The sequence below is a fragment of the Archocentrus centrarchus genome, chromosome 13 (assembly GCF_007364275.1).
Source record: "Archocentrus centrarchus isolate MPI-CPG fArcCen1 chromosome 13, fArcCen1, whole genome shotgun sequence".
NCBI classification, from domain to species: Eukaryota; Metazoa; Chordata; class Actinopteri; order Cichliformes; family Cichlidae; genus Archocentrus; species Archocentrus centrarchus.
Window position 1 is genome coordinate 19476035 of NC_044358.1, and position 27085 is coordinate 19503119.

General features: G+C 40.8%; 1 protein-coding gene across 1 annotated transcript in view; it reads left to right on the top strand.

The window, feature by feature from the left end:
• The window catches only part of pitpnm3 (PITPNM family member 3), a 115440-nt gene extending 88645 nt beyond the window's left edge, over positions 1–26795 (top strand). The window contains exons 7-20 of the mRNA XM_030744689.1: positions 888–1010; positions 1627–1808; positions 6772–6929; positions 7154–7324; positions 12769–12969; positions 13119–13267; positions 16431–16547; positions 20733–20849; positions 20938–21086; positions 21306–21455; positions 22077–22260; positions 22432–22560; positions 22738–23159; positions 24836–26795. Of these exons, the coding sequence (XP_030600549.1) occupies positions 888–1010; positions 1627–1808; positions 6772–6929; positions 7154–7324; positions 12769–12969; positions 13119–13267; positions 16431–16547; positions 20733–20849; positions 20938–21086; positions 21306–21455; positions 22077–22260; positions 22432–22560; positions 22738–23088 (2181 nt within the window). The 3' untranslated portion in view covers positions 23089–23159; positions 24836–26795. The remainder of the gene's footprint in view (positions 1–887; positions 1011–1626; positions 1809–6771; positions 6930–7153; positions 7325–12768; positions 12970–13118; positions 13268–16430; positions 16548–20732; positions 20850–20937; positions 21087–21305; positions 21456–22076; positions 22261–22431; positions 22561–22737; positions 23160–24835) is intronic.
• Positions 26796–27085: the final 290 nt, after the last annotated feature.

The window sequence follows — 27085 nt, forward strand, 5'->3', positions numbered from 1 at the left end:
ATAGTGACTAATAATAAATCAGCAACTTAATAAATAAGCAAAGCTAAGAACAAAGCAGCCAAATCATGCGAAACTTAATAACATTAATGAGCATTACTAAACTCCAAAAATTCAAAACTACAGGGGCAGACCGGAGGCCATGATGTAAACTAACTTAGCCCATCATTAAACTCGCTGACTGGACTGAAGAGAAGTTAAGCTGATGGTTTTAAAAGCTGATATTCAGCCCCAAAAAGAAGAAGGCACAGGTGTTCTGAGAAATGGCTCATGGATTTCACTTACTACAGATGGACCTGCAGTTGTTTCATCAGCAGTCTGTTGACCCCTCTGAGAGATTCTTGTTCTCAGAAATTCCCAACGTACCTGACACAGAATTATAACTCGGAGGCTGATGAGTCAGATCCCCCCCCCCCCCCCCACTGAGTTGCTCGTAATTAAAGCATAAACAGTATCTTTGAGAACGCTCGTCTTGGAAATGTTTTCTCCATTAAAAAAATATTTGCACAATGTAATGCACGAGGGAAATGGAGGAGAAAAAGCATTTAAATAAATTGTGCATAGTGGTGAAACAGCTGCAGAAGAATGCTGTATAGGAAAAATACTTTTTTCATTTTTATTAGTTTTTATTCACTATTACTATTATTATATTGTATTTATTACTGCTGTCCATCGACTATTATTCTATATAATTACAAAATACTAAAATTCCTTGTATACTTTCACTAATAGCATACAGTGACAGTCTATAGTGCCTACTATACGTCATCCCCTCTAGTTCCAGTAAAATATGTTGTTTTCTAAATTCACCTCTCCAGTTGTTTTCCCCTTGAACTATCACTGAATGAACCATATGTAGAGGGTGTCTAAATCATATATTTTTTGTTCAGGTTTGCCTGATGGGCGACTGTGTGGGTGGTGTACTGTGCTTTGACGCTTTGTGCTTCAGCAACCACCATAGGTCTGGCAGCCCCAACAACAGCAGCAGGAACAACAGCACCGAGAGCCTGAAGGTAGGAGCACAGACACTGGCGGTGCACAGGGAAGACTGATGACAGAACACACTTTTTGGTGATGCATGATAAGAAGATCATAATCACATACCTGTGTTATCCCATGCCTTCATCAGTTGAGTTAATTACTGCAAGTGTGTACATGTATGTAGTCCAGCGGTACACATCTATTTTTTGCAAGTTTTCCAGTACACGGAAAAATCGCAGTGGGCGTTTATTTATTCTGTGCACGTGAATCACCATTTATACTCAGCGTTTGATTTCATTGGGATCTGAATGTTCCGGAGCACTAGAGTTCCTGCAGTGTGCATGTAACATATTCATCATGACATTTGTGCTGAACTGCCATCCTGAAGCAGCTTGTTATTTCCCTGTTCTAAGTCTCGCATGATCCCAGCTTCCGTCTGTTACTCCCTCCCCCCTCTCACCCCCACTTTGCCATTCAAATCCCCTCGCATCTAATAGACTCACTCTTGCAGACAGTTTTTTCCCCCTCCCACATTTAACTGTTCACCTGGGAAAACAGATCAACTCCCATCATATTATGTGTAATTTCTGGGGTGTGACTGCTGTCGTGACTTGAGGTTTTAAAACACGTTTTTCTCCTTTCTCTCAGGATAACTCGGGCCTGCTGGGGGAGTCCAGCTCAGGTTTGAGCTCCAGCAAGAGGCTGAGTAAGAGCAACATTGACATCTCCGCTCCCAACGAAGGCCAGGGCGGCCAACCGCTCAGCCGTAAACAGAGCGACTCATATGATGGAGACACCTCGTCCACTGGCCAGCACAGCTTTTTTTCCAGGTGAAGCAGGACACAAGGACATAACCCACAACCAAAGAAACTAATTTAATAGCATATTGCCACTGCAAATATTTTGACATACATTTTAAGAGAGTATCTCCGGTGTATTAGTATTGTGGACAATGTTGAAAATGAACGTGATTTTGGCTTGCTGTTTTCTTTTTCCTAATTCTTTTAATCCGTTAGTAATTTAATTCCCAGGTTTCTTTAAATGACTTCATAAAATTCATCACTATTGTGATCCATTCATCCATCTATCTTCTACCGCTTATCGAGGTCTCAGCAGAGAAGTCCAGACCTCTCTGTCCCCGGCCACCTTATCCAGGGGGGATAGGGTAGGGGGGCACACCGTGGTGTTCCCAAGCCAGCTGAGCAATATAATCTCTCCAGCGTGCCTGGAGGGCCTCGGGGCCTCTTCCTGGGTCTGGAATACTTCACCTAGGAGGCGTCCAGGTGGCATCCTAGTCAGATCCGCAATCTTTTTCTTTGGTCACGATTTAAAGTTCATAGGTGAGGGTGGGGACACTTTCATGCTCAGCTCCCTGTGATATAAAATAACTATACAATCAAAAAAATGAGTTTATTTATATTGTTCACCATTTCCATCATACATGAAATATGCTCCAAATGCAGCGGCTGCAACATGGGAAGAATGTACCATGACACAAGACACTCAACATTTGTGCCAGATCTCTATTTATAAAAAAAAAAAATGTAGTTCACATAAAAACAAAAAAGCATGTGCGACATCACAAGTACAGAACGTTCATTTCTGCCAAGCAGCCATTGTCGATCAGTAATGATATGTTACAGCATCATGTGATGACCCAGGTGTTGGAAGCTGGCCCTCCTCCAGGTTTGTCTGGAATGCGTTGCCCCGTCTCACCCCTGCTCCGTATCAATATTTGCAGCTTGACTGCTCATCCTGCCTACCTGTCTCTGCTGGACTATAAATAGCCTGTTTGTGCCTGTGCCAGCCAGTTTGTGAGGGAGACTGAGAGCTGAATGTGGCTGGGGGCTGAAGGGGAAACGACTGCCATGTTGACTCAATTCAAGCAACCAGTGCTCCCATTGCATATCACATGCCCTGCTAGGCTTGCACCATCACAGCTGCACACTCACTGAAAATAGGATCTCATCAATTCACAGTTATGCCACATAGTTCAAGGCAATGCCCCTTCTCACCTTTCACTTCTTATTACACTCCTGATTAAACCAGAGTTTGGCTCCTCTCCTGGGTCTGCCCCCCCCCCCCCCCCCCCCCCTCTGCAGTCACCATGAGGGCTTATTAAATCTGCTCTTGCATAGACATTATTCCTCAGTTCAGAATAGCTCTTTAGATGGCTCTCACCCTCTAGTTTGCAATATTCCAGACTAAAAATTACCCTTGAGATAATATGCAAATGATCATAACACCACTCATATGAAATCCCAGGCGGGTGTGCTATGCTCACCATTTATTTTACCTGACATGTGTCATTTTCCACATCTTTGTTAGCGATGTTTGTTTGGATCAGTTAACATATATAGATCTTATTTATTCAAACTGTTCAGAAAAAAAGATTATGTGAAGATTATTTGGAGGACTACTGGTTAGCCCATAAGAAAATCTATCAGAGGTGCTTGAGTTTGATATGGAGGGATCAGTGTCAGATCTGTTTAGTGCAGTAATGATACAGCATGTGTTCATTACTCATTAAGTCTCATAAAAATGTCAGCCGTTCACACAAAAACACCACAAATGTGACGTGTCAGATTAATCTTACATACTGCCAGTAATGTGAAGTTAAACGAAAAATAAAAATGGAAATGAAAGCCACTAAACAGAAAAGACAGTTTTTCTTCCTACAACAACAGGGCCAAGTAACACTCACTTTTTGGGTAAATACATTCATAACACATGTACACTGTCTGTCTTTAAGGTCACATGTTAATGACTGAATGAAGAATGAGTCTAAACTGACTGTTGCATATTCTGTTTTGCCAGACACTCATCTCTTCAAGGGACAGTCAGTCATGTTTTAAGTTTATTTAACAGAAAAATGAATATTGTACTCTTAAATATATACTTAGAATAGAATAGAATGCCTTTATTGTCATGATACAGAATGCACAATGAGATTGGAGATTATTAATGTGTAATTATCTCTTCCGACAAATTGATGCATTCGCATAAACTTAAAATTATTCCATGAAAAATACATAGGTGCAGGCGCCGGGTTGCGGAAGCCGCCATGTTGCCCTGCCATCTTGAATACAGTGGCTGTGGTGGACATCACCGTTCCACCTAATCCCATTTTTTGTATGTGGCTAGAGACCGGACACATATTTAATATGGAGGAAAAAAAGAACTTGTAGGCGTTTGTGTGCCGTTTTAATTCATTTTAATTCATGTCTGCATCTGGATAAATTTCATCCTCTTCCTCAGGGATCTAACACACAAAAATGTGCATTAACATAGTTATTTATTCCTTGTCAGCAGACTGGACTTGTGACCCTTTTGTCTCAGCTGCTGATGAGCCGGCTTAACAACAGAAACAGCTGGTTATAAGCTATCATTATGCCGGCTAGTGTTAGGCTCCAGTGTCCTAAAAATTGCACTTTGCCTCAGATAAAAAGTTTTCTCACATCATATCAGAGTTTATTAACTAAGTGTTCGAGTCCAGCAATGTTAGATCAAATTTAAAGGAAGTTTCACTAACACTGGCTAACAGCAGCAAAAACAGCAGCACTTACTGACAGAAAAGTTCAGGATATCCTCAGCAACTCACCTCAGTATCGCTGTCATCCGTCAGAGGTGAGCTTCACTGACTTGTCGACCTCTATCAGACTCCCTTCACAAAGTTTTACCGCCTCCTCCCAAGTAAATGGATGCGGACGCTCCTCACCTGGCATGAGGTAAACAGTGATCTGACAGCCTACCCAGATAAGACTGTGGGGCAGACTTTGCTGTCTGGGTACACTCACTACAGATTAACAGCGGCCAGAGTTTTTGAGGTGACTCGGGGCCATCATGGAGTGTAGTCTAAATTTATTGTTTTTGATCTCTCTTCGCTGAATAAAACATATCTATGTTTATCACCTGAGAAGGGGTCCTGACGCAACAACTGTTTGTTCTACAGTAGCCGCCAAAGCTAGGATTATGTACATAAACCGGGAGGGGTAAGAAAACAGAATTTAGTTGACTGCAATCTGCTGACATCTAGCGGTGATATTTCCCACACTGTAGCTTTAGGTTTGCCTGTTTCATGGAGGAAAAGGTGAGAAGCACGGCTGCCCACTGGGAAAAAAAAAGAATAAACTTCCTCCAAATGACAAAAGATGTGAATGAAAGTGATGACATCCAGCAAGGATGGGGATGAGTATAGGTGTTAATTACATTTGCCATATACATTACTAATTTACCATTTTTTATGAGATGCAATGATATACAATGCAGTGAGTCATCATAAGTGAGGCAGTTCTCACTTTGTTTGCAGAATATGTGGAAATTTTGTTTGAAAAACTGTTAATGAATCCACGATTTGTTAATGTGCATACTGCATATTGTTTGTGGCTGAAACCAACTGTGTGTGGAGACAAAAACTAAAAATGGAAGCAGAAAACAATCAAAACGCTATTGATTCGGCTTTTAAGGATGGCTGGAGACTATTTGCTAATCTGTCCTCTCTGTGTAGGACTTGATGGGGAAATGTTGGCTTGCTAGTAAGCAAATGGATCTTGTCAGTCAGCAGCAATGGCTTCTGTCTGAGACCAGCTCGGCTGTTCAAACAACTGTCAGTGTGATGCAGACTGTGAAGACTGGGTGAAAAGCTGCTCTGGCTGAGTCATTTAGGCCCAGTGCTGACAACAACCTCAGAATGTTAAAACACACCGGCCTACATTTGAATGAGGACAAAGCAAAAGGATCGCAACTCAATGATTCCAATTTCGCTATTAGAAATTTTTCGATTACCCCTGCTTTCATTTAAAATATTGTTTTATTGCACATTTAACCCTGCTACCTTGTCCGACTTAGCTGGAGAGCACACACATGCCAGAAATCCTCTATTAAAATGATCTTTTTGTATTAATTTTCTGCCCTCTCCTATTTTTCATGGGAAGCAGAGATGGTTAAAGTGATAAACACTGTCTCGGGAGGTTGAAGTGTCCACTTGAATGTTAGGTACACGCCAGTGAAGTACTATATTTTCCATTTACTACTCATGATTCAGAGTTGCCATCCTAGTTTGGTAACATTTTGCCAAAGAAGAGACTGTGAATTAGTATACTGTATGTGAGCGTGAAGATACCAGGTGATTCAATTTAGTTCACTTTATTTTGGAACCAAATAACAGGAAAAGTCATCTCAGGGTGCTTTACCTATTAAGGCAGAGACCTTATATTAATTTAGATATGACAATTCCCTTTCAGCAGGTCACTTGTTGACAGTAGGCAGGGAATACTCCCTTTTAATAGGAAGACGCCTCAGGGTCAGGAAGGGGAACCATCTGCCTTGAGAGGAATGGAGAGAAAAAAAGATGAGGTAGAGGACAGAGAGGGAAAAGGACAAACTCCAGGTGAGAGAAGGGCCTACAAAGCCAGCCTTTGGAATGTTTGCCCATGGAAGCAGTCTGTAATGGAAAAAAAAGCTTAGTGTTATAAATGGAGCTAAATCAGGCAGACAAATTGGGCTGAACTGCATCACTCTTCTTGCGTCATATACCAAACACACCCTCTCAATTTGACGGTCTATTTAAACTGTAAATTTCCCAACTTCCCTCTGACATGCTGCCAGGGGGTGGTTTACTCATCACTCCCCAGTTTCTATGTATTCAGATCCTAGATGTCAGACTTTTAATTATATTCTTCTCTTGTGAGTTGCCCTTATCAATGTCAGTATCCATCCATCCATACATCGTCTTCCACTCATCCCGTTCAGGGTCATGATCTATAATTTGTCTGTTTGTTTTTTAACTTCCAGTTTGATGAAGGAGGGCACGGAGGTGCGTGGCGGCAGTAGTACTAGTCTGGTGTTGAACCCGGGCAGATTTGATTTTGAGGTGTCGGACTGCTTCCTGCTGGGCTGCCCGCTGGGCCTAGTGTTGGCCATGAGACGCACTGTGCTGCCTGCCGTTCAGGGTAAGGAGGAGGAAACATGCAAAAACATGTATTTCACGTACCATAGTTTTAAATTTGAGTCTATCAGTATGTTGATTTTCTATGAAAATAATCCACATATTAAGAAGTGAGGTAAATTAATTCACTCCACTTATCCAAAGGCCTCACTCATCTGACTCATCCTCAGTTCAGCCTAAAACCCCTTTCTAACAGTTATGCCTATGCTTGTGTTTTCTGACCCTCAGTGAGCCAGCTTCGTCCAGCCTGCTCTCAGATTTTCAACCTGTTTTACCCCTCGGATCCTTCAGCTTCTAGACTGGAGCCACTGCTGCAGCCTCTCTTCCACAAGTTGCCACCATTTGCTGTGCCACGCTACCAGCGCTACCCTCTGGGAGATGGCCGCTCAGTGCTCATTGGTAGGCTGGGTGATTTGAGTCTGGAAATTAATTTACTGATATGGGAGGATGCTTCTCCTGAATATTTCATTGCTTAATCTATTTTCTCATCTCTCATTTCTTTTGCCAGATTAATGACCTTTTGGATTTTGTGTTGAAAGCTGGTTTGAATTCTGTTAGACTGGATTACAGTGGCAGATAGAGTACAGAGAGCTGACTTGACTAAGCAGTGTGAATTTTCACATTTACACGTATACAGGACACACAGGGCCTTGATCCCATCTGTGTGTAGGTATTTTTCCTATAGAGGCAGAACCAAAATTGCCCCCTAAAGCCCAGGGTTCAGGTAATTATAGTTTATCTTCTTGTGGTGTGGTGCCTTTATCTTGACACTTCTCCCTGAGGATCAACTGCTAGATCTGGCAGAGCACTGCTGAAATCTCCCTAGACTTCTTGGTTGTAGAGACTCCATAATGAGCCCCTGATTTATTTGGTGCATGTTTTAGCCGAGTCTTGGGACATAAAGCTTCAGTCTTAACAGCAGATATGATGCATCGACTGGTTTCCCTTTCTCTCCATCCACCTACATTACCGGGAGAAAGTAGGGCAAGGACTGATCGCTTGTTTTAACAGCCTACGGGGAGAGATATGAAGATAAGGCTTTGTGGGTTGGTGTGAGGCTTTAGAAAATTTTATACCCTTCTATTGAAGGTGCAAGCTTTAGAAATATGTTGAACTAAGAGCAGATTTGTCAGCCCTGTCTTCTCAGTGATAGGGAAAATTAATTTCCATTTTGCTTTCAACTATCTGGTTTATTAGAAAACCCTTATATTGTATATTACTCAGTAAGAAAAGAGCAGAAAGAGTTTATTTAAAAACAGACATGCACGTAATTCTGTCCATTTCTGTGTCACACTTGTTTCCCCTTTCGAAAAGTTGGGATGGAACAAAAAAAATTTGTACAGAAATTGCATGTTATTGTCCTGATTTCTGACAAATCTTTGACAAACAACAACGTGACTGACATGAGTCTTGTTACATATATGAGATGGCAGTTTTAATTGCTTTTCAGTTTTTCTGCCACACCCTCTGTTCAGTCAGCTCATTACTCACCCAGCATAAATATCCACAGTTCCCTTTGCTTTTTTTGGCCACAGCCTGTTGATTAAAGACTGGAATTTTGTTTCTTCTAAACAAAGATTTCAGAATAGGCCAATAAAAACAAATAGAAAAAGAAATACCATGAAAAAGCAAATTTTTAGTAGCAGAGGAAACTCTTGAGATCAGTTATAATCAGTTATATTATGTAAAAAAAAAAAAAAAAAATCATTTTCCCCTTATCACTCTACTGTATGCTTGGGCACTTTTTTGAATTGTCAGCAGAATTCTCTCTCTACAAACTGCTGTAATTAATGAGAAATTTGATTTGTGGATATACTGTAAAGAATAGTTAAATTTAGCACTTGGCGCTCACTTTGGCCATTACGGAAAAGTTATGTAACTCTTTGAGTGACAAAAGGGAATACTTTATGAAAAATCATGTAGTTTTAGTCATTCTTTGTCTGAAAAGGATCTAATTAACTAAACTATCTGAGCCTGGAGCAATGATTAAAGCAGTTCTGAGTTGTTAAAACACAACTCATAACCAATTTTTGCTCAAATGCAATCTGCGTACAGGAAATATCTGACACATGTTTGGACCCCTGCGGTCTTTTTTAAACGTAATCGTGTCCAGCTGGTCACAAATTGGGATGCTTGACGCCTCTTAGAGCCAGAAGTGCTGATAAAGGTGATGAAGTGTAAAAAGCAGACAGACAGCACAGGCTTGCAGCTATACTGGGTTTTAATTATGGGTCTGCATCACTGTTCTATTGATTGGGCTTGGATGCTCTCAAATTTGTAGTGCATGCTAAATAAAAAAAAAACAAAAAAAAACAATAGACAGGTGCAGGCACACAGAAGTTACAGCAGCACACATAACCCATTTCCTGCTCTGTAATATGGTAATTAGTTGTTATGAAGGCATGGAGAGCCAATCAAATCAGGCTCCTGTGGGTATGCCTTTGACATCAACACCCGCCAACAGTAGAGCTTTTATTATGATGAATGCTGCTAATATACAGCGAATGGGCCCTCTTGTTATTGATTTCCAGCAACAGCCCAATGGGAAATATGATCATCCAAACAGCAAATGCAAAAAGATTTATAATAATCCTTATTAGTATTAATGGCATGGCTAATGGTGCTTTAATGTAAAGATGGCAGTGTATTTTAGCTCACCATAAATTTATTTGTTAATCAAATGTTCATTGTGGAGGCTGAGAGCGTCACAGTGGCTGGGTGGAATAAAAGAGCTCTTTTTGTGACAGACGTTTCAGGGCCACAGTGCGTCCTCCCTCGCTTCATACATCATCTGTTCATCCTTTCTTTTGCCACTCATGCTTCACACTTCAAATTCCTTCTGTGTACATACTGGTAATGTAATCAAGCTTGGGTTTACTCTTACTGCTTTAACTTTTCATTTTTTCCAGCTTTTCTTCCCCAGTAGAAACCTGCTTATATGTGTGTGTCAGCTTCCAGCTCCATCTTTCCTGGCAACCCTCACAGATTTTTTTTAATGCTCCTCTTCTTCTTCAGTGTGCATCTTTAGGGGTTTGGTGTACATGTGTGTTTCAGAAAATGATGTCAGAGTCAGTGCCTCCCCTCCCTTTCTGCCCCTCTGTGCTCATTGTGCTGTGAAAGAAAGAAAGGCAGGGCTGTGCAAATGTTCGATAGACTGAAAGAGAATAAGGTTCCTCTGAGGGGTTTAGGCAGAGCTCATTAATGATAACAGATTGAGTATGTGTGTTTGTGTGTGTTTACTTTTAATACGTATTTTGTGGGGGTATTGAAAAGTTTGCAGTGAGTATGCAGTGGGGAGTAAAGCTTCAGAAGACCCCCCAAAACATTTTATGGTGAAAACTTGAGTTTTAAATTAGAACATTATTAGAGGTTGATTGGGTTTACAGCAGTAGTACGATGATACTAAATCAATGTAATATCATCAGTTTAAATGCAGCTGCGTTTATATAAAACACAAAGTTTTTTGTTTGTTTTTTACATGTGGTTGAAGTGAAGACACAGCTCTGCCTCTATATAACACAGCGTGTATGGATTTTTGTGTGATATTGATGTACAGCTTTGGAAAATGTCAATTAACCACAATTTGTGCCCCCTCAGGTAAAACATTTAAACCAACTGCCTAATATTGTTAAGCTCTTGAGTTACCAAAACACTCCACATGGGCAGAGAACATGTCCTCTGGTGATTAGCACCACGCCATTGGCAGACAATCCTTTGGCTCCCGTGGGTTGAGGAGTGTTGCCTCAGTGGATCAGGCTTGTTCTGATGGCTGCCGTGTCAGGAAACTCAAATCATCTCAAACTGGTTACTTGAACATGAGAATGAGGTCACTGCACTCAAATGGCCTCCACCGTCAGCAGATCTCAATCCAGTAGAGCATCTTTGGAATGTGATGTCACGGATGATGCATCAAGGATGCCAAAACATGACCATGACCATTTAGGTGTTTTTGTTTTACAGTTTTTACTGGGACTGATGATGAAAGATTGGGCTCCACAGCAAACTGAAGATGAAATCAGACTCATTCTGGTACTAGATAGAATCAGGTTTTAGGTAAAAACTCCTCGGCTTGAACCATTGTGATGATAAACGAGTGTCATCCCCAGCAAATTAAAAAAAAAAAAAAAAAAAAGATTGCCATAAGCAAAAACAATGTTCTTGTAATACAGTTTGCAACGATTTGAGTCGTTACCTGTTGAAAGACTGCATGCTCACACAAATGCATGACCGCACACACTCACCCCCACACAAAATAAAATTTTCTCCTTATATAATATTACATTTAACAGTCCTATTTTAACCTGATAGAATTCATTTCAAAACAACCCCAAAATACTTTTTTTTACCCACGTGTTCACATAACGCAGGCATGTGACACAGAAAATTTGGCAGTGAGTCTGACGGCACTGACATGTACAGGATGTGTCAGATTTTTTCATCATCTTCATCTTCCTGACAGACCAAATGCGAACTATTCTTTGCCTTGGCTGTGGGGATTTGTTAACCACCGCTGATTCTCCCCCACGTCTCTGAGAGCAGCGGTTAATCTGCACTCTGCTGCGGCTGCTCATCCTTCTCAAACCAAACACGCAACATGTGGCTTCATATGCTGCCTTATTTGTAGCTATTCCAACAGTGGAGAAAGAGTTAAGATGTGAATGCAAGCTGTGAAACAAACTGACTATTCTGAATAATGAATTTGACACCTAATGGCCATTTGCAGATACCGAATAGAGGCAGACGGCCACGGTGTCCACAGATGTTTATCTGCAATTTTAATGTTTGTTTGGCTAAAGTAGAAATAATGGAAACACAGAAAGAAGAAACCATGGAAAGCCTGTTGTATCCACAGCTCCTATAAAAGACCAGCCCAGATACAGTGTGTTCTGATTAGCATTTGCTCTCAAGGTGCACTCTGTTTCATTTCATTTCATCTCTCTTCGACCGTACCCTGTTCCAGCTCTGTGCTTGAACCTCACATCCATCACATCCTACTGGATTTATACAGATTAGAGTAAATGGGAGCAAGTAAATAACGCAGTTTGTTTTCTTATTGAGTCCCCACCTGTTTGTGACACGTATACAGATATATAGATTACATCTCATTCAGTTGTTTGGTAGAATATAAATTGGCTGACTGAGGTCCACATTTCAGCTTTAGCACACAGTGACATGCAATGGTGGGCTTGTAGTTGCCATTCCTAGTTTCATAAGAGGTGCTTAGGTAATAGTATAATGAGTACTCTCCATTCTCTCTGGACTCTGACTGGAAAAAAACCCGAAAACATTTAAGTTTTATAATACAGGTGAAAGCAGAACACATTAATTTGCCTCTCTGCTGTCTGAATTAATGATGGAATGATGCTTCTTCTTCTAGGGTCTGTGAGAAAAACAGTTATATTCGTGACGTCTAGTGAAACGAGGTCTTCGTGGTCCTCCAGTATTAACACAGGAAAAAATAGGAAAACGCTATGCAGAGGCTTGCTGGTGGAAACGAGGATCCCAGCCTGATAAATTATTCTACTTGTCTGCAGGAACCAACAGCGAGATGCTTTGTTGGCTCCCAAAGCTAATGCCAAATACAGTCTAATAAATTGATTCAAACCCACAAAGTGTGGAAGCAACTTTTGGTCTGTTATCACACTGATACTGATGTTTGTCTCAGGTTTTCCTTTATAAAATACAAAGCAAGTCAATACACAGCGAGAAGCTGCCTTATTAGGCAAATAGCAGCATTGATTTAAAGATTCAGACCGGTCAATTGTTGTAATCAAAGCATTTCCTTTCTTCTTTCCTGTCCATTTGTCCTTGTTTTTTTCCCCTTTACTTTCCTCACGCTGTAGCAGAGAGTATCCAAAGTCATCCAAATGTGTTTTTGGAAAGTGAGCAAACTCATGGAGGCCCGGCTTCACAGCAGTCCTCCGAGACCAACACTGAAGGAGGAGGAGGAGGAGATGAGGGGGGTCGCAGAGCCAGCGTGACCAGCGTGGAGAGTGAAATGTCCATTTGCTCCATGGGCCAGCTGGGAAACACCATCACTAACAGTGAGTGGCAGGGAAACAAAGAGACAGAAAGGCCACACTGTCGTCTTTCATTTACCTCCCGGAGATGAATTCAAGTTGATGAACTTTCACAGCTTTGGAGGTGACCTCAGATTGCCCCGTTTAAGTGTGATGATGTCTTTGTGTTTCAGTTTCCAGTAGCTGGTGGGGCTCCAAGAGGCTGGACTATGCTCTGTACTGCCCTGATGTGCTGACTGCATTCCCAACAGTGGCTCTGCCTCACCTTTTTCACGCCTCCTACTGGGAGTCCACTGACGTAGCAGCTTTTGTTCTTCGGCAGGTGAGAGAGCCTGGCTAAAAGCTGTATTGGTTTCTCTAGTATTATCAAACTAGTATTTTTTTTTTTTTAAATCAGCTATTTCTGCAGCCCAAATTCAAGTCTAACAGTATTCTGCAGCTCACACTATGATCAGCAGATCAAGTACGTCTTTTCCTTCTTATTGTTTTCACTGGATTCTTTCTGATCTTCTGATTTTTTCACTCTTATTTTCACTTCTTCCCCACAGATGATGAAATACAAATGCCTGTTAGAGCAATATAAATAAAGAGTAACTAGTTATTTAAATAACATGGCTTTGTTTGTTTAGTTGAGACTTCATTTTTGAATATAAATCCATCCATCCACCCATCCATCCTCTTCTTACTCTCTCAGTACACTCTTACTGTTTCCACAGGACTTTAGAGGGTAAATAACAACCAGGCAATTGCAAATCATTGCATTCAGTTTTTACTCATATTTTACACAGCGTCTCAACGTTAACTATGACTGTATTCATTATAGATGTTCTACTGGGACCTCCATATAGTGACTTCACAGCCCAGCAGGGAACCTTGGCACAATCTTTGTGAATTAAGAGATCGACATAATTAACAAAACAGTTATTATGTCAGTAAAGTATGAATTGTTCTCTGTGCATGATGAATTCACTCGCCTCAAATAATTATTACCTAAAGGCTCGATCAACAACAAAACAATCCCTGGCACCCTGCAGCCTTTGTGTTACAAAACCATATTGTTGAAACTTGCAGTAGATATTTGCTCTCAAAGGATCATCCTCTGAACTCTTTATGAGAGATGCACCAAAAACTTGCTAAACTGTATAACACTGTTTAATATAGCAAAATTGCCAACAATAAAGCTGTGGGAGGTAGGACGTGGAGACAGCGAACAGAGGCGTTGAGTAGGAAACAGTGTACAGTCTCTTCTTACCATAATAAGAAGAATCTGGTGAGTTTTTAGACTCATGTGTTGGTGTTTCATGCAGCGTGGTTGAATGAATCTAATAGCTGCATTGGTCTCTGCATAAGAGGACATCCTAGCAGTCTACAACTTGGGAGTGTAGTACATTTCACAATGTATAATTCAAAGTGCATACAATGACTTGACCTATTCATCACATTTGGAGAGGCCATCCATCTATTTTCTTAACCACTCATCCAATTCAGGTTGGGTGAATTGCCTGGCTCCTATCCCAGCTGTCACAGGGCAGGGGGTGGGCTGAACCCTGGAGAGGTCGCCTGTCTATCACAAGGCTAACTCAGGAGACAGACAATCATTCACGCTCTATGCTGTACATTCAGCAAATGGGAGCATGTTCCAGTGTGTAATAATATAGTATTCAATCTGGCCAGAACCTTTCTGTGTGGAGTTTGCATGTTCTCCCCATGTCTGTGTGGGTTCTCTCCGGTTTTCTCCCACAGTTCAAAGACATGCAGTTACTGGGGTTAGGTTAACTGGTGATTCTAAATTGTACATAGGTGTGAATGTGAGTGTGAATGGTTGTCTGTCTCTCTGTGTTAGCCCTGTGACGGGCTGGTGACCTGTACAGGGTCTAGCCTGCCCCTCACCCTATGGCAGCTGGGAGAGGCTCTACTCCCCGCCCTGCAACCCTGAAAAGGATAAACAGAAGAGGATGGATGGATGGATGGATGGATGGATGGATGGATGGATGGCATGATCGTTTTAGTTTGATCTAATTCCATAAGTCCACACCAATTCCCTTTTTCTCCAAACATGGCATTCTGTTTAATATGAGTTGTAGATGCTGCATCCTTACTGAATTTTCAGCTGTCAGTATGAAATGTGACTCTCTGATGTATGTCTCACATTTTCTCACTCATGGAACAGCTGTTGCAATTTAATGATGTCTTCTTCCTTCACCAAAACACAGCAAAGAAGAGAGATGCTGCGTATTTTTTCAAGGGTTTCTTCTGCATATGTGACACATTGAATGTGTTATTACTGGAAGGCTGGCAGGAAGCCAGTGAGGCTGTCACTCTTCTTTGTGGCTTGTAATTGTGGGCAGAACAAGTTAGATTGAATAATATACAATACAGTCACAGATTAACCCAAATATTTTACCATAAATAATATTTGATGTTGTTTTAAGGCATATTATGGTATATTGTCTCAGAACATGGATGTGTACAGCTTAGAGTGTAATATGTGATGTAAAGGACTTTTTAAATCTTGACTGTGCTCTCATAGGTTATGGCCAGAACTGCCCTCACACATCACAGCTCAGCCCTTTCATCAAGCTTGCACTTTGATATGACAAAAATATGAACATTTCTGATTTTGGTAGTTCAGTCTATTTTATTCAGCTCTATGAGGGGATGACTGTAATCTACAAATGTTTGAAATTATATGTGTGCTGCCAACTTTTTGGTTAGTCTACAAATATGTTCTCAGCTCAGGCTTAGACTGTAGTCATTTCCATTTTACCATCACCAACTTTATTTAGTCATACGGACCCAGCCTTTGATCGTGAGAGTCTTAACATGCCACCAGCATGTATTTCTAGCACTAAAGCTGGAATTAAGTAATGAGCCCTGACAGTTTACCCACCACAGCTTAAACCATGATAACGAGGATAAGGAGGTTCTGGAACTCCTCAGATACCAATGGATACTGCACCAATAAATAAATCTGTTCATCACATCATTTCTTATTAAAAACTTCATATTGGCTCTATCTGCTGTATCTTTGTGAGAAAGTGGAGGGGAATGAAAGCTCTATCAAAGCCATTGGGACTTTAACAGACCTTGGTTTACAGTGTCACTTGGCGTTGCAGCATATTAAAGATTAGTAACAGAATGTAAATAATTTGTTAGAGTCAGGCTGAATCATCTGCTTTTAGTCAGTTTAAGCTCAGTGTGTTTAAGAAAACTCTGAAAGAAGGAACATCTCTAGGTTTGAGACACCTGGTTTAAAAATGATAAGCAGAGCCTCAGTCAAGTAGGATTCGGTAATTCTCTACAAGTACTCTGGCCCTTAACCTGTCAGTGTTACACTGGTCACTGATGTTTTTTATTAGAAACATGATGAACTTCTTTCAAGGCTTTAGATGGTAAAATTTACTGTTGAACAAAGCTCTGCTATCCAGTGGAAAGATTGTGGCAATGCCTGCTCTCATATTAAACATTTGTGTGTTCATTAACAGCTTATGCGATGCGACTGTGTAAAGACACAGGAAGCAGACAACTTGGACTCAGCTCCTTTCTCGCCCTCTGGTCCCCGCGAGAAGTGGCTTCGAAGGAGGACGCACGTCAAACTAAGGGTAAAAAAAAAAAATTCTCCCTTTTTTGGATAAAAATACTTTAATACCAGCTTAACTTGATGTTCGGTGTTTTAAGAACCAAGAACTGGCTGACTGAATTGCAAGATGCCAATATAAAGTCTAGTTAAAAGGGTTTTTCAGCTGTGGCTGACGCTGGCAAAGACGGTGAGTGGCAGACAGGGCTGGCAAGCCGTTGAATCAGTTTGCAGACAAACAGGATTGACACAGGCCTGGCTCACACGGGAAACTCAGGGCACAAAGATGGCAGGTTAGCAAACTAGAGATCAGAACAAGAGTTTTTTGAAAACAATAAATGAGCCGCGCTGCCATAACAATTGAAGGAACGATCTGTGAGCTGGTGTAGCTACACTGCAGGGTGTTGATTAGGTGATGAGCCTTAGGTTTGCCAGCCAGAAATCCAGTGGCTAAGAGAGATTGGCTGTGCCTCCTGGAATCCACACAATCACAGACCGAGACACACATGTACATACAGAGAAAGAGAAAAACAGACCACCACTGATGGCATGGGGTGACAATGACATGATGATCAAAAACAAAAAAAAAATGCAGTAACTGGGTTCCAGCACAAAATGCAAATGAAGTGACAGAATTAAGGACATTAAATTTCTTTGTATGCCTTGTTTTGGGCAACATCTGATATCTACATATTAATCTGTCTCAATATCTAAACTCTCCTGAAAAACATATATGCCTGCATTTACTCAGGCTTAAAATAAGGTATTATAAACTACTGAAGCTGTAGTATTTAAGCCTTTGTCCTGCATGAATGGTCTTTAGCCGGAAAATCTTAAAATACTCCCACACATTGACCTTGAAGCACTGATGCAGGCAGACAAACTCAATTGCACGATGTTCCTTAACCCTGCCGAGTAGAATAATCAAGGTCACATTGCTATCCCTTTTCTAAAGACATAAAATTAGCGACTGCTTGCTTTTTGTGTGCCTATAAATAGAACTGAATAGCCAGAGTACCATGGAAACATAACTATATTTGACTTTGAAGGTTTTCTTTTTTCTGTGTCATCTTGTTCATGCCTCACCTCAGTGAAATGATGTGATTCTTACGTTAATGCTTAAAGCGGTTGCCGCCGTCCTGAATACGAGTCGGTATGTGTAGATTTAGAGCGGCGCCGTGCTGATCCCATCTGGGTGCAGCCAGATGATCTGTTGCGGTGTGATACTATTCAGAGAGATTTGGCAGCTATTCCAAAGGTTTCGTGCCGTGGTAAGAGGTCTTTGTCACAGCTGGAGAGGGACCACTACTGCGGCACTTGTTTCTTGTGTGCTGCTCTTTCTGACTCGCTGAGCTCCACAGATTTGTCTGAGTTGATGGTGTCATTGAGCCACACATGGCTTGTTTGTGTTGTTTTCACATATGACCACACAGTGAGTTTCGAATGAAACGTAACAGAAAAATCTATGTTGAGCACGGTCACACCTCAAGTGCACGTGCATGCACAGGTATGCACATATGTATTTATATGTTCTTTGTCTGCATTGCCATCAGAGGGTGAGTAAGTGACACCTCTTGCTGGCAGACAATTAACTGTTGACAAATCTAATGCAGGATAGCAGCTGGAAACATTGAACTTCCTTGTTAGATGTCACATCCTTTAAATCAATTATCATTAGCCAACGTGATGAGACAGTAAAGCACAACATCAACATGGTTGATCACATTAGCACTTAGCTGTATTTGTCACGTGCGGGTGCTCCATTATCTTTCACTGAGTGTTGTCAATAAACAACAACACAACATTTTCAAGTAAACTAAATGTCAGCTGAGCCTCTTAATCCTGATGAAACAACAACAACAGTAAACAATGGCTGAGTTAATGCACTTAATTTATGGATGCTACTGCTTTTGTTTATTGATTGTTATAGACGTAGTTCCTCTTGATCATTTATTTTTACTATGTACTTATTTTTATTATTTAAACATAAATCCAGAAATTAAATACTATCTCCTGGAAGTTAAAAAAAAAACAGGTGCATCAAAAAAAAAGCATGTGCAAAGCTGTTAAAAATTTTTTAAGTATAACATCGAGGTTGCAGAACTGACAGAGAAGCTCGTACAGTTTCTCTCCTGGTGACCCACAACAGAGTCTGTGAATTATACATTAGTGTGCTCATAATATGCTATTAAAATGCAACCATCTCAGCAAGAAGAGATTTAGGGATTAGTGTTCCACTGCTGCCTGCACACTTGGAGGTACTCACTGAATAGTGCAATACGGGGAATAGAACATGACAAGGAAGCTTAATAGGGAGTTAGCATGCTTTTCTGTAAGGTCCCACAGCGTATTCTTCAGTGGTATTTGGCTGGACATGGAAATCTGAAAAAGCAGGACATCAAAGCAGGAAATTTACAGCCATTTTCCCTCTCATTCCCTCTCATTGTGTTTATCTCAAAGGCTTGTAGAGGCAGGTCATGTAAGGACAAACAGCAGAAATGATTTCAGCAGATGTTCACGATAGCTCAGGTACTTCAGATGTTCAGATTCTCATAGATTACACAGCACCACTGAGGAGGCATCTGATTGTTCATAAATTCACTCTGCAGTGCTTAATGATGTCCCCAAACACTAAACCTACAATCATAAAGAAAGCCTTGGTGACAAGTGGAGGAAGGTGTCCTGCAACAAAGGGGATGGCGCGCCTACTCTTACAGAGTCATCGACTTAATGATTTATTGGTTGAAAATTGACAAAAAAAGTTAGAAACTTAGAAACTATAATTCTTCCAAGTGTGGTGTATGTTGTTAACATATAGAAAGTACTGTATAAATATTTAAAATATCATGTTACATCTGACCTCTGACCTCTACTTTGAGGTCAATAGATTGATCTGAAGATCAAAGTGATAATAATGCTATATAGAGCCATTTAAAACTATGTTTCTTATTGCTATTGCTTGTATTGACAACATATAGGGAATGATATATGGGAATTCTAAATAAGCTACTTTGGACGTCTGACTTCTTCAAGGTCAAATAAGGTCAAACTTTCATAAAATGTCTTTATCTTCAAAACTGCTTAAAATCCTACTGCCTTTGTTTGTACTGACAACATTTAGGAAATGATGCTGGTACATGGGGACTCTGAATATCACATTAAAATTTGGATCCAAATATCATGGCACATTTGACCTCTGACCTCACTTTTACTGTACATTTCACATCTGCCTTTCTTTCAAGTTCCCCCCAAAATGTGTTATACCTATAAAAACAGTGTTGCCTATAAATATACTGTACTACAATATTATATAATCTCAAGTTATTGATATCCAGTTATTTACTAATCAGTACATATTATCCAGTACCTACTCCTACATAATGTTTGTGTAATCAAAGAAAACATTTTTGCTGCACTACAAACTTCTGAAAGTCTGTCTTAAAAAGAACAAATAAAATCAGTAACAAAAATTAAAAAGCACATTTGCCTGAGAACAGATCGTTGAAGCTTCCCACACGTTATTGCAGCTGTGCCAAACTTTGTGTCAAATATATATATATATATATATATTTTTTTTTTTTTTTAAAGCCTGTCATGTCTGGCAGTGTTTGCAAGCAGAATTGTGATCTGAATGCACTGCTGTGCCAAACATATTTATTCTTTCAAGATAAGCTCTATAGAGTCTCTATAAGCTTTTCTTGTTAATGTTTGTGTTTTTTTGTTTTGTTTTGTTTGTTTGTTTTTTATTTTATTTATTTATTTGTGTACACATACATTTAATTCCATTTGACAGGCTGAGGAAAAAAAAAAAAAAGGAGAGAGAGAAAGGGGAGAAGACAGAAAAAGAAGACAGAGCACCACTAAACTAACCAAAACAATTCAAATGCTGCAACTACAAAAAAAAAGAAAAAAGACAACATACCAAAACAGAACAAGCAATACCTGGAAAAATAACTGTGGAAAAGGCACAACAAAATGAAGCATGATTGTATAAGAATAACAATTTTGTTATGCTGTGAAGATTTGAATATATTTTCATGTTTTATATTCTGGGCTCCAGACTTTGTGATCTGATAATTTATTGTACATTTACTCCAGGGAATCTCATGCGTAGAGCACCGCAGACAAATTGCTGTTGTTGTAAAGGCTTACCTGTAACATCTGTGTCTCGAATAATGGATGTCGTGCTCCTTCATGTCACTAACTGCAGAACGTCACGGCAAACCACAGGGTCAATGATGTCATTGCCACCGAGGATGGACCCCAGACTCTGGTTGGTCGCTTCATGTATGGCCCCTTGGACATGGTCACTCTGACTGGAGAAAAGGTGAAAAACAGCAGCATGATTTATTTGTGCTGATATATCAGAAACTGACAATCAGTGCCAACCGATGTAACACCCCTGTCCCTCTCAGGTGGATGTCCTGCTAATGACACAGCCTCAGTCGGGCCGCTGGGTGCACTTTGACACAGAGGTGACCAACAGCAGTGGCAGAGTCACATATACCATACCCAAGACCAAGAAGCTTGGTCTAGGAGTATATCCCATTAAAATGGTAGTCAAGTAAGCATCCTTGTGACGTGCCCTTTACAGAGTGCTGCATTATCAAATAACATGTAAAAAGAAGAGAAATATTAAATTTGGTTATGCTCTGTATTGGAATATGAACTCCTTGTTGGAGTATGTTGTATAAATAGTGGCCTTAAAGGGAGTAACGATGACGTGGAGAAGCTGCAGTTCTTATTTAAAATTTAATTTCTCTCTTTTTTTTTCAATCCCAAGGGGGGATCAAACCAGTGCAGAGGCCTACCTGACTGTGTTGCCACGGGGCATGGAGTGTGTGGTGTTCAGCATCGATGGTTCTTTTGCTGCCAGTGTGTCAATCATGGGCAGTGACCCCAAGGTCCGCCCTGGAGCTGTTGATGTGGTCAGGTAACCGATTACCATTTTAACATCAGCCTAAAAAGGTTGATGGGATATTGTCGTCACCCTGGCGGCCGGGCGAGTGGTCGGCTTTCAACTTTGTGAACGCGATAACTTGATATCGATGTCACCAGGATTTTCAGACTGATGCCATAGATGCATCTAATAAAAATCTCACACAAGTTAGTTCTTACCGTAACAATGCCAATCACAGAAAGTGACAGTATTCTCACTGGTTTATATTTATTAGGATTTTAGCATTTCTTATTCCTGATTCTTACTTAGCCATTTACTTTTGAATTTATAAGTCACTAAGGCTGATATGCAGCCCGCTAAGATCCACTGAGACCTGTAATTGTCTAGCACTTGTATTTTCAGAGGATTTGTGCCACCTAAAGATTCTACTGCCAGGAGGCTGAGGGGTAGCACTGGCAGCTGGCAGTATTTTTGAATATGGATGAATATGCTTGTATGTGTGTGCATATAACTCTTGGAAATTAAAAGGGTAGTGAATATGTATGCTTTGTTTGTGTTTTAAGCATTTCAAGTATGCAGTCCTCTCTGTAATAATGCCACCGTGATAAAATTATTCACTTTGATGCGTGTTTGATTTTATGCATTCACATGCAGGCACTGGCAGGACTTGGGATATTTGATCATCTACATAACAGGCCGCCCTGATATGCAGAAACAGCGTGTGGTGTCCTGGCTCTCGCAGCACAATTTCCCCCATGGGATGATCTTTTTTTCTGAAGGCTTAGTTCATGACCCCCTGCGACAAAAGACCATCTTCCTCAGGAACCTCATCCAGGAGGTACACCTAAATCCTGACATTAACTTGAGCAGTTAAATATTTCTTTACTTCTTACACAGCAAAGACCTTTCGGTCCCCACCGTACAGTGAGATCTTTCTCGCTCTCATCTCTCTTGCTCACAGTTTTGTGGATTTGGGTTGAGCTGAACTGATTATTTTCTCTTTCACCAGTGTCACATTAAGATCAACTCTGCCTATGGCTCCATGAAGGACATCTCTGTTTACAACATGCTAGGCCTGAGCCCCTCACAGATTTATATTGTTGGCAGACCTTCAAAAAAGTACCAAAATCAATGCCAGGTAGTTCACTTTTCATTTGGGTCCTTTATCCCCGTCTAAAATAGCACTTCGTAGTGTTTCTGTCTGCCTTTTTCAGTTGAAAGGTTAAGGTTCTCCTCTTGGTTTTTCTCATTTGCTTTAATCTTCTTATTTCTCCCTGTTGGATTTTCTAACTCTTTCTCTGTGTGGTATGTGTAGTTCCTGAGCGAAGGTTATGCAGCACACCTCTCCACTCTTCAGTTTGGGCACAGAGCCAGACCCAAGAAATCCCCTTCAGTTCGCATGGTCTTAAGGAAAGGTTCATTTGGGCTCTCAGCGAAGCCTGACTTTCTGTGTAAACGAACCCACCTGCGCAGGACCATGTCAGTCCAGCAGCCCGACCCCCCATGCACACCCAATCCCAAGCCTGAGCGGGCCCAGAGCCAACCAGAGTCAGATAAGGACCATGGTGTTGGTGGTGGTGGTGGCGGAGGAGGAGGAGGAGGTGGAGGACAAGGACAAGGTCCTTGGGGACGAGCCTCCATGCATCGTGGAGACACAACTCCCTGACATGAGAAAAGTGATGGCACTGCTGGAGGACAGAAGAGGAGAACAAAGGGGTCTTAGTGTCCAGGGCCAAGGTGACATCTTATTGTTTTAAAGCATGATTCCAGGTTGCAACAATGTGGTTTTTATTTGTTCATTTTTTGTAGTTTTTGCAACATTTTTTATTGACATTCATACCTCAATTATTGCCCAAATAAATTGCTGCAATTTATTTATAAGGAATACAAGCTGCAGGTTAAACAAAACAAAATATTGTGTCTCAAAAATAACACAGAGTCCTTTACAAATGAGTCACAGGTCTCTTAGACTGAGTCCAAGGCCACAAAAGCAGAATGCAATGGTTTATAAATCCATATGAGACTATTAGACACCTTATATATAACCTGAACAGAATAAAATGCAAATCTTTTCTATTTATTTTCCATATGGGTATTATGCCCTTCTGACCCTATGCATCTTAAACAGGGAACAGAAATCTCTTCAGTATTGGATGCCCATGATCTTTGGGTCTTCAGATGGCACTACACTAAAACAAGCATGATTCTGTCAGGAACACTTCCAGAAATCACTGGCTGTGAACAGTTTGCCTTACCATCCACAAATTTGGGTTAAAGCTCTATAATACAAAGAAGAAGCCATATGTGAACATCCAGAAACACTGCTGTCTTCTCTGGACCAAACCTGATTTAAAATGGACTGAGAAGTGGAAAAAGAAGTGGTTACAAATCGAAATTTGAAATCCTTTTTGAAAAACATGAGGACTAGAGAGAAGAGGGACCATCCAGCTTGTTTTCAGTGCACAGATCAAAAACCTGCATCTCTGATGGGATGGAGGTGTGTCAGTGTCTATGGAATTGGCAGCTTGCGCATCTAGAAAAGCACATTCTGTGCTGAAACATATACACAGTATTTAGGGCAACATGTGGTCCCATCCAGATGATGTCTTTTTCAGGGAAAGCCTTCCATATTTCAGCAAGACAATGCCAAACCCCATAATACATCTATTACAGCGGCATGGCTTCACAGTAGAAGAGTCCAGGTGCTGAACTGACCTTCCTGCAGTCCAGACCGCTCACCAACTGAAAACATTTGGTGCACCTGGACTGCTGAGCAGCTAGAATCCTAGCTGCCTAGAATCCTAGATGACCTATGATTGGACTCCTCTAAACGCCTCCTCACCTGTGAAGTCATGCTGTTAACTGTCACATTATTCCTCACTGAATAATGTAGCTTTTCACCCTTTGCTTCCCTGCATTGTCTGTTGATCTCAAGAGCTCAACGCTGTGCAAAGCCCTGACGCAAACCCAGAGTGAATTTGTTCACTTCTGTTGAGTTTCAGCAAAGTCAATAAAGGTCCACCTTGATTAAATGGTGTTCTGTGGTGTCTCTGATAACTTACAGTCTTAACATTTTTCGTCAGAGAGATAATTTTAATTTTAATGAATAAATAAGTCTAAGAGCACACAGTAAAGAAAAATGAACACAGAGGAATAATATCTCCTTTTTTTCTCAATACTACTGATTCCTGTGGCAACCTGAGTAATGGGTGCTATTATTAGCAGCAGTTCCCCAGCAGGACTCAATGTAGATTTGGCCATAATAATGATTATGAAAGTGCAACATCAATGTCTGCTAAAGCTTGAAATCCACTCTTATATTGATTTGGAAATATTGTCTGTTGAGTTGTTCAAATTGGTTATTTGAGCTGCGTTACGCTAAAGGTCTGTTTCTCCTTCCTCTCATTTAACAGTGTCACCTCTGTCTACTCTACTTGTACTTTGGATCCTCCTTTTCTTTACCTCCTGCTTGGCCCTGTACACTTCGCCACCTGTTCGGTCCTTTTCCTGACCTGCTCAGTGGTAAAGGTCACTTGCTCTTATGAAATTAGAAGCAGCTGCCGAGGACGGCAACAATTTTTGTGAATGTTTGTGTCAAGCTTCAATTGTGTCTCACTGTCAAACCTAAGAATGTAATTAAAAGTGTTACTGTGCAGACATATTTATGAACACACACACACACACACACACACGTTCCAGAGGATGAAAACTGATGGTGGTTACTTTGAAGCTATTATGACCCTGGCCCAGCCTAAGCAACTGATTACCAGATGCTGCGCATACCATGCTCCTATTCAGACTGCTGTAGTGAGAAGTGGTCATGCCGAATGACTTCTGCACTTACTCTCCACTGATGTAAATACTCAACACACATTATCCCTGTCTGGGCCTGTGGACACAGAAGCACTGTGACGTTTTGGTTCAATCTCTGCGACCCAGAGCACCAAACACCCAACCTCGCTGAACTCCAGCCTCTGCCTCTATTTTACTCCCAATGTTTTCCCTGACGTTGTGGCTGGCTTAGTTCTAACTCCACCACCACTCTACCCCCCAACCGCCCTCTCCTCAACCAGTCAGGCAGAACATGCCATCTGACAGCAGCCTCAGACCTGGTCCGCGGCCACTGAAGTACTGTGGTGTGCACGGCTCGGCCCCCGAGGTCGTATTTGCACTACACAACAGTGGTTCTCCGATTTAGCTTCAGTTCAAGCTTCAGAATCAAAGAGATGCAGTTTAGTGTATTTGCACTGTTTGTTTTCCCTGCATATTGTGCACCATCGCTGCTTGTTGGTTACTGTAACTACTGAATGATTGAATAAATAGTTTGTAGCAAAGTGTTTATTTTACTGAACATGTTTACAGATTGATAGACGCAGCTGTGAAAAGGTGATCATAACACGTTTGTCTAAATAATTGCAGTGACAGCATAATTAGCATGCCAAATACTCTTTGTTATTTGATTGGTAGTTGCAGTACACAGCAAAAAGTTCAGCGCTGGATGAACTCTCATGGAGCTGATTTCAACACTTTTCAGGTTTTAAATAGCTCCTCACTCTCCACTGTCATATTTAGACTTTTAAACAGTTAAATGTTTGGCACTTAAATATTTAAGAGTTCCTTCTTTATGTCACTAAGTAACAAAGAACCTGGAAAAATAACACATCTCAAATGTACATGTTTTACCATTTGCATGGTGTCGTCCTTGCTTTATCCATCAAACTATACAAGACATGCAAACTTGGTAATAATGTAATGCTAAAAGTCACAAGATTATATATAAATCATTATATACATTTATTATAGCTTAACAGAAACACCTTGAAATGTGCCATCTCATTTTCAAGAGGGCCCAAACAAACATTCTTACAAGTGGTGAAACATGCAGCACCAGTGTGCTGGTTTAACTTAAGGTACGTCCACTCGTGTCTGTATCTGCTTTGCATTTGCAAGTAGAGGCCACTGCAGAACACAAATGGACCACAACCACTGGGCATCCCCCAGCTGTTAATGACGATTGGTTTAGAGAGAACATATGTGATTTCAGCAAACCACAAAGAATGGTCTCAGAACGCCCACTTCAGTTGAGAAGTGCGCACATTGCGCTGTGCAGAGTCTCCTCATTGTACGTGAAAGTGTAAAAGTTACTCTTTGGGAGTTTGTATGTTTAATCCTAATATTTCAATACAACTTTTGCTGTGTAGCTCCCAGGATGTTGTATAATAGACACAATGCCCCTCGCCAGGGTGCCCTTGCATCCATTTATTACAGCTGCCCTGGAACCGATAGATTTGTGATCAAATCAGATGCTGTCTTGTGCACTTGAGGTTGAATTGAGTCTTACTGTGGTCAAGTTTAACAATCTGTGCAAGTTGAACATATTTTTCTATGAGCAAATATTGTAAATAGAAATATTTTCGATGTATGTTTTTGAACTTTTAGTTGTTTTACTTGTTGAATTGTTGATTTTTGCCTTAAACTGTATTTGATGTTGTGTAGAGATACAGAATAATTTGTTTTGGCAAAGTATTGAGTTTTACCGTTACTTCATGACAAAGTGCATTCTATCTAACTGACATGCATTAGATACGGTATATGTGTGCGAGAGTGTGGGAGTTTAGCGGTACTTGCTGTATAGTCGTACCTACTGAGAATATGAACACAGC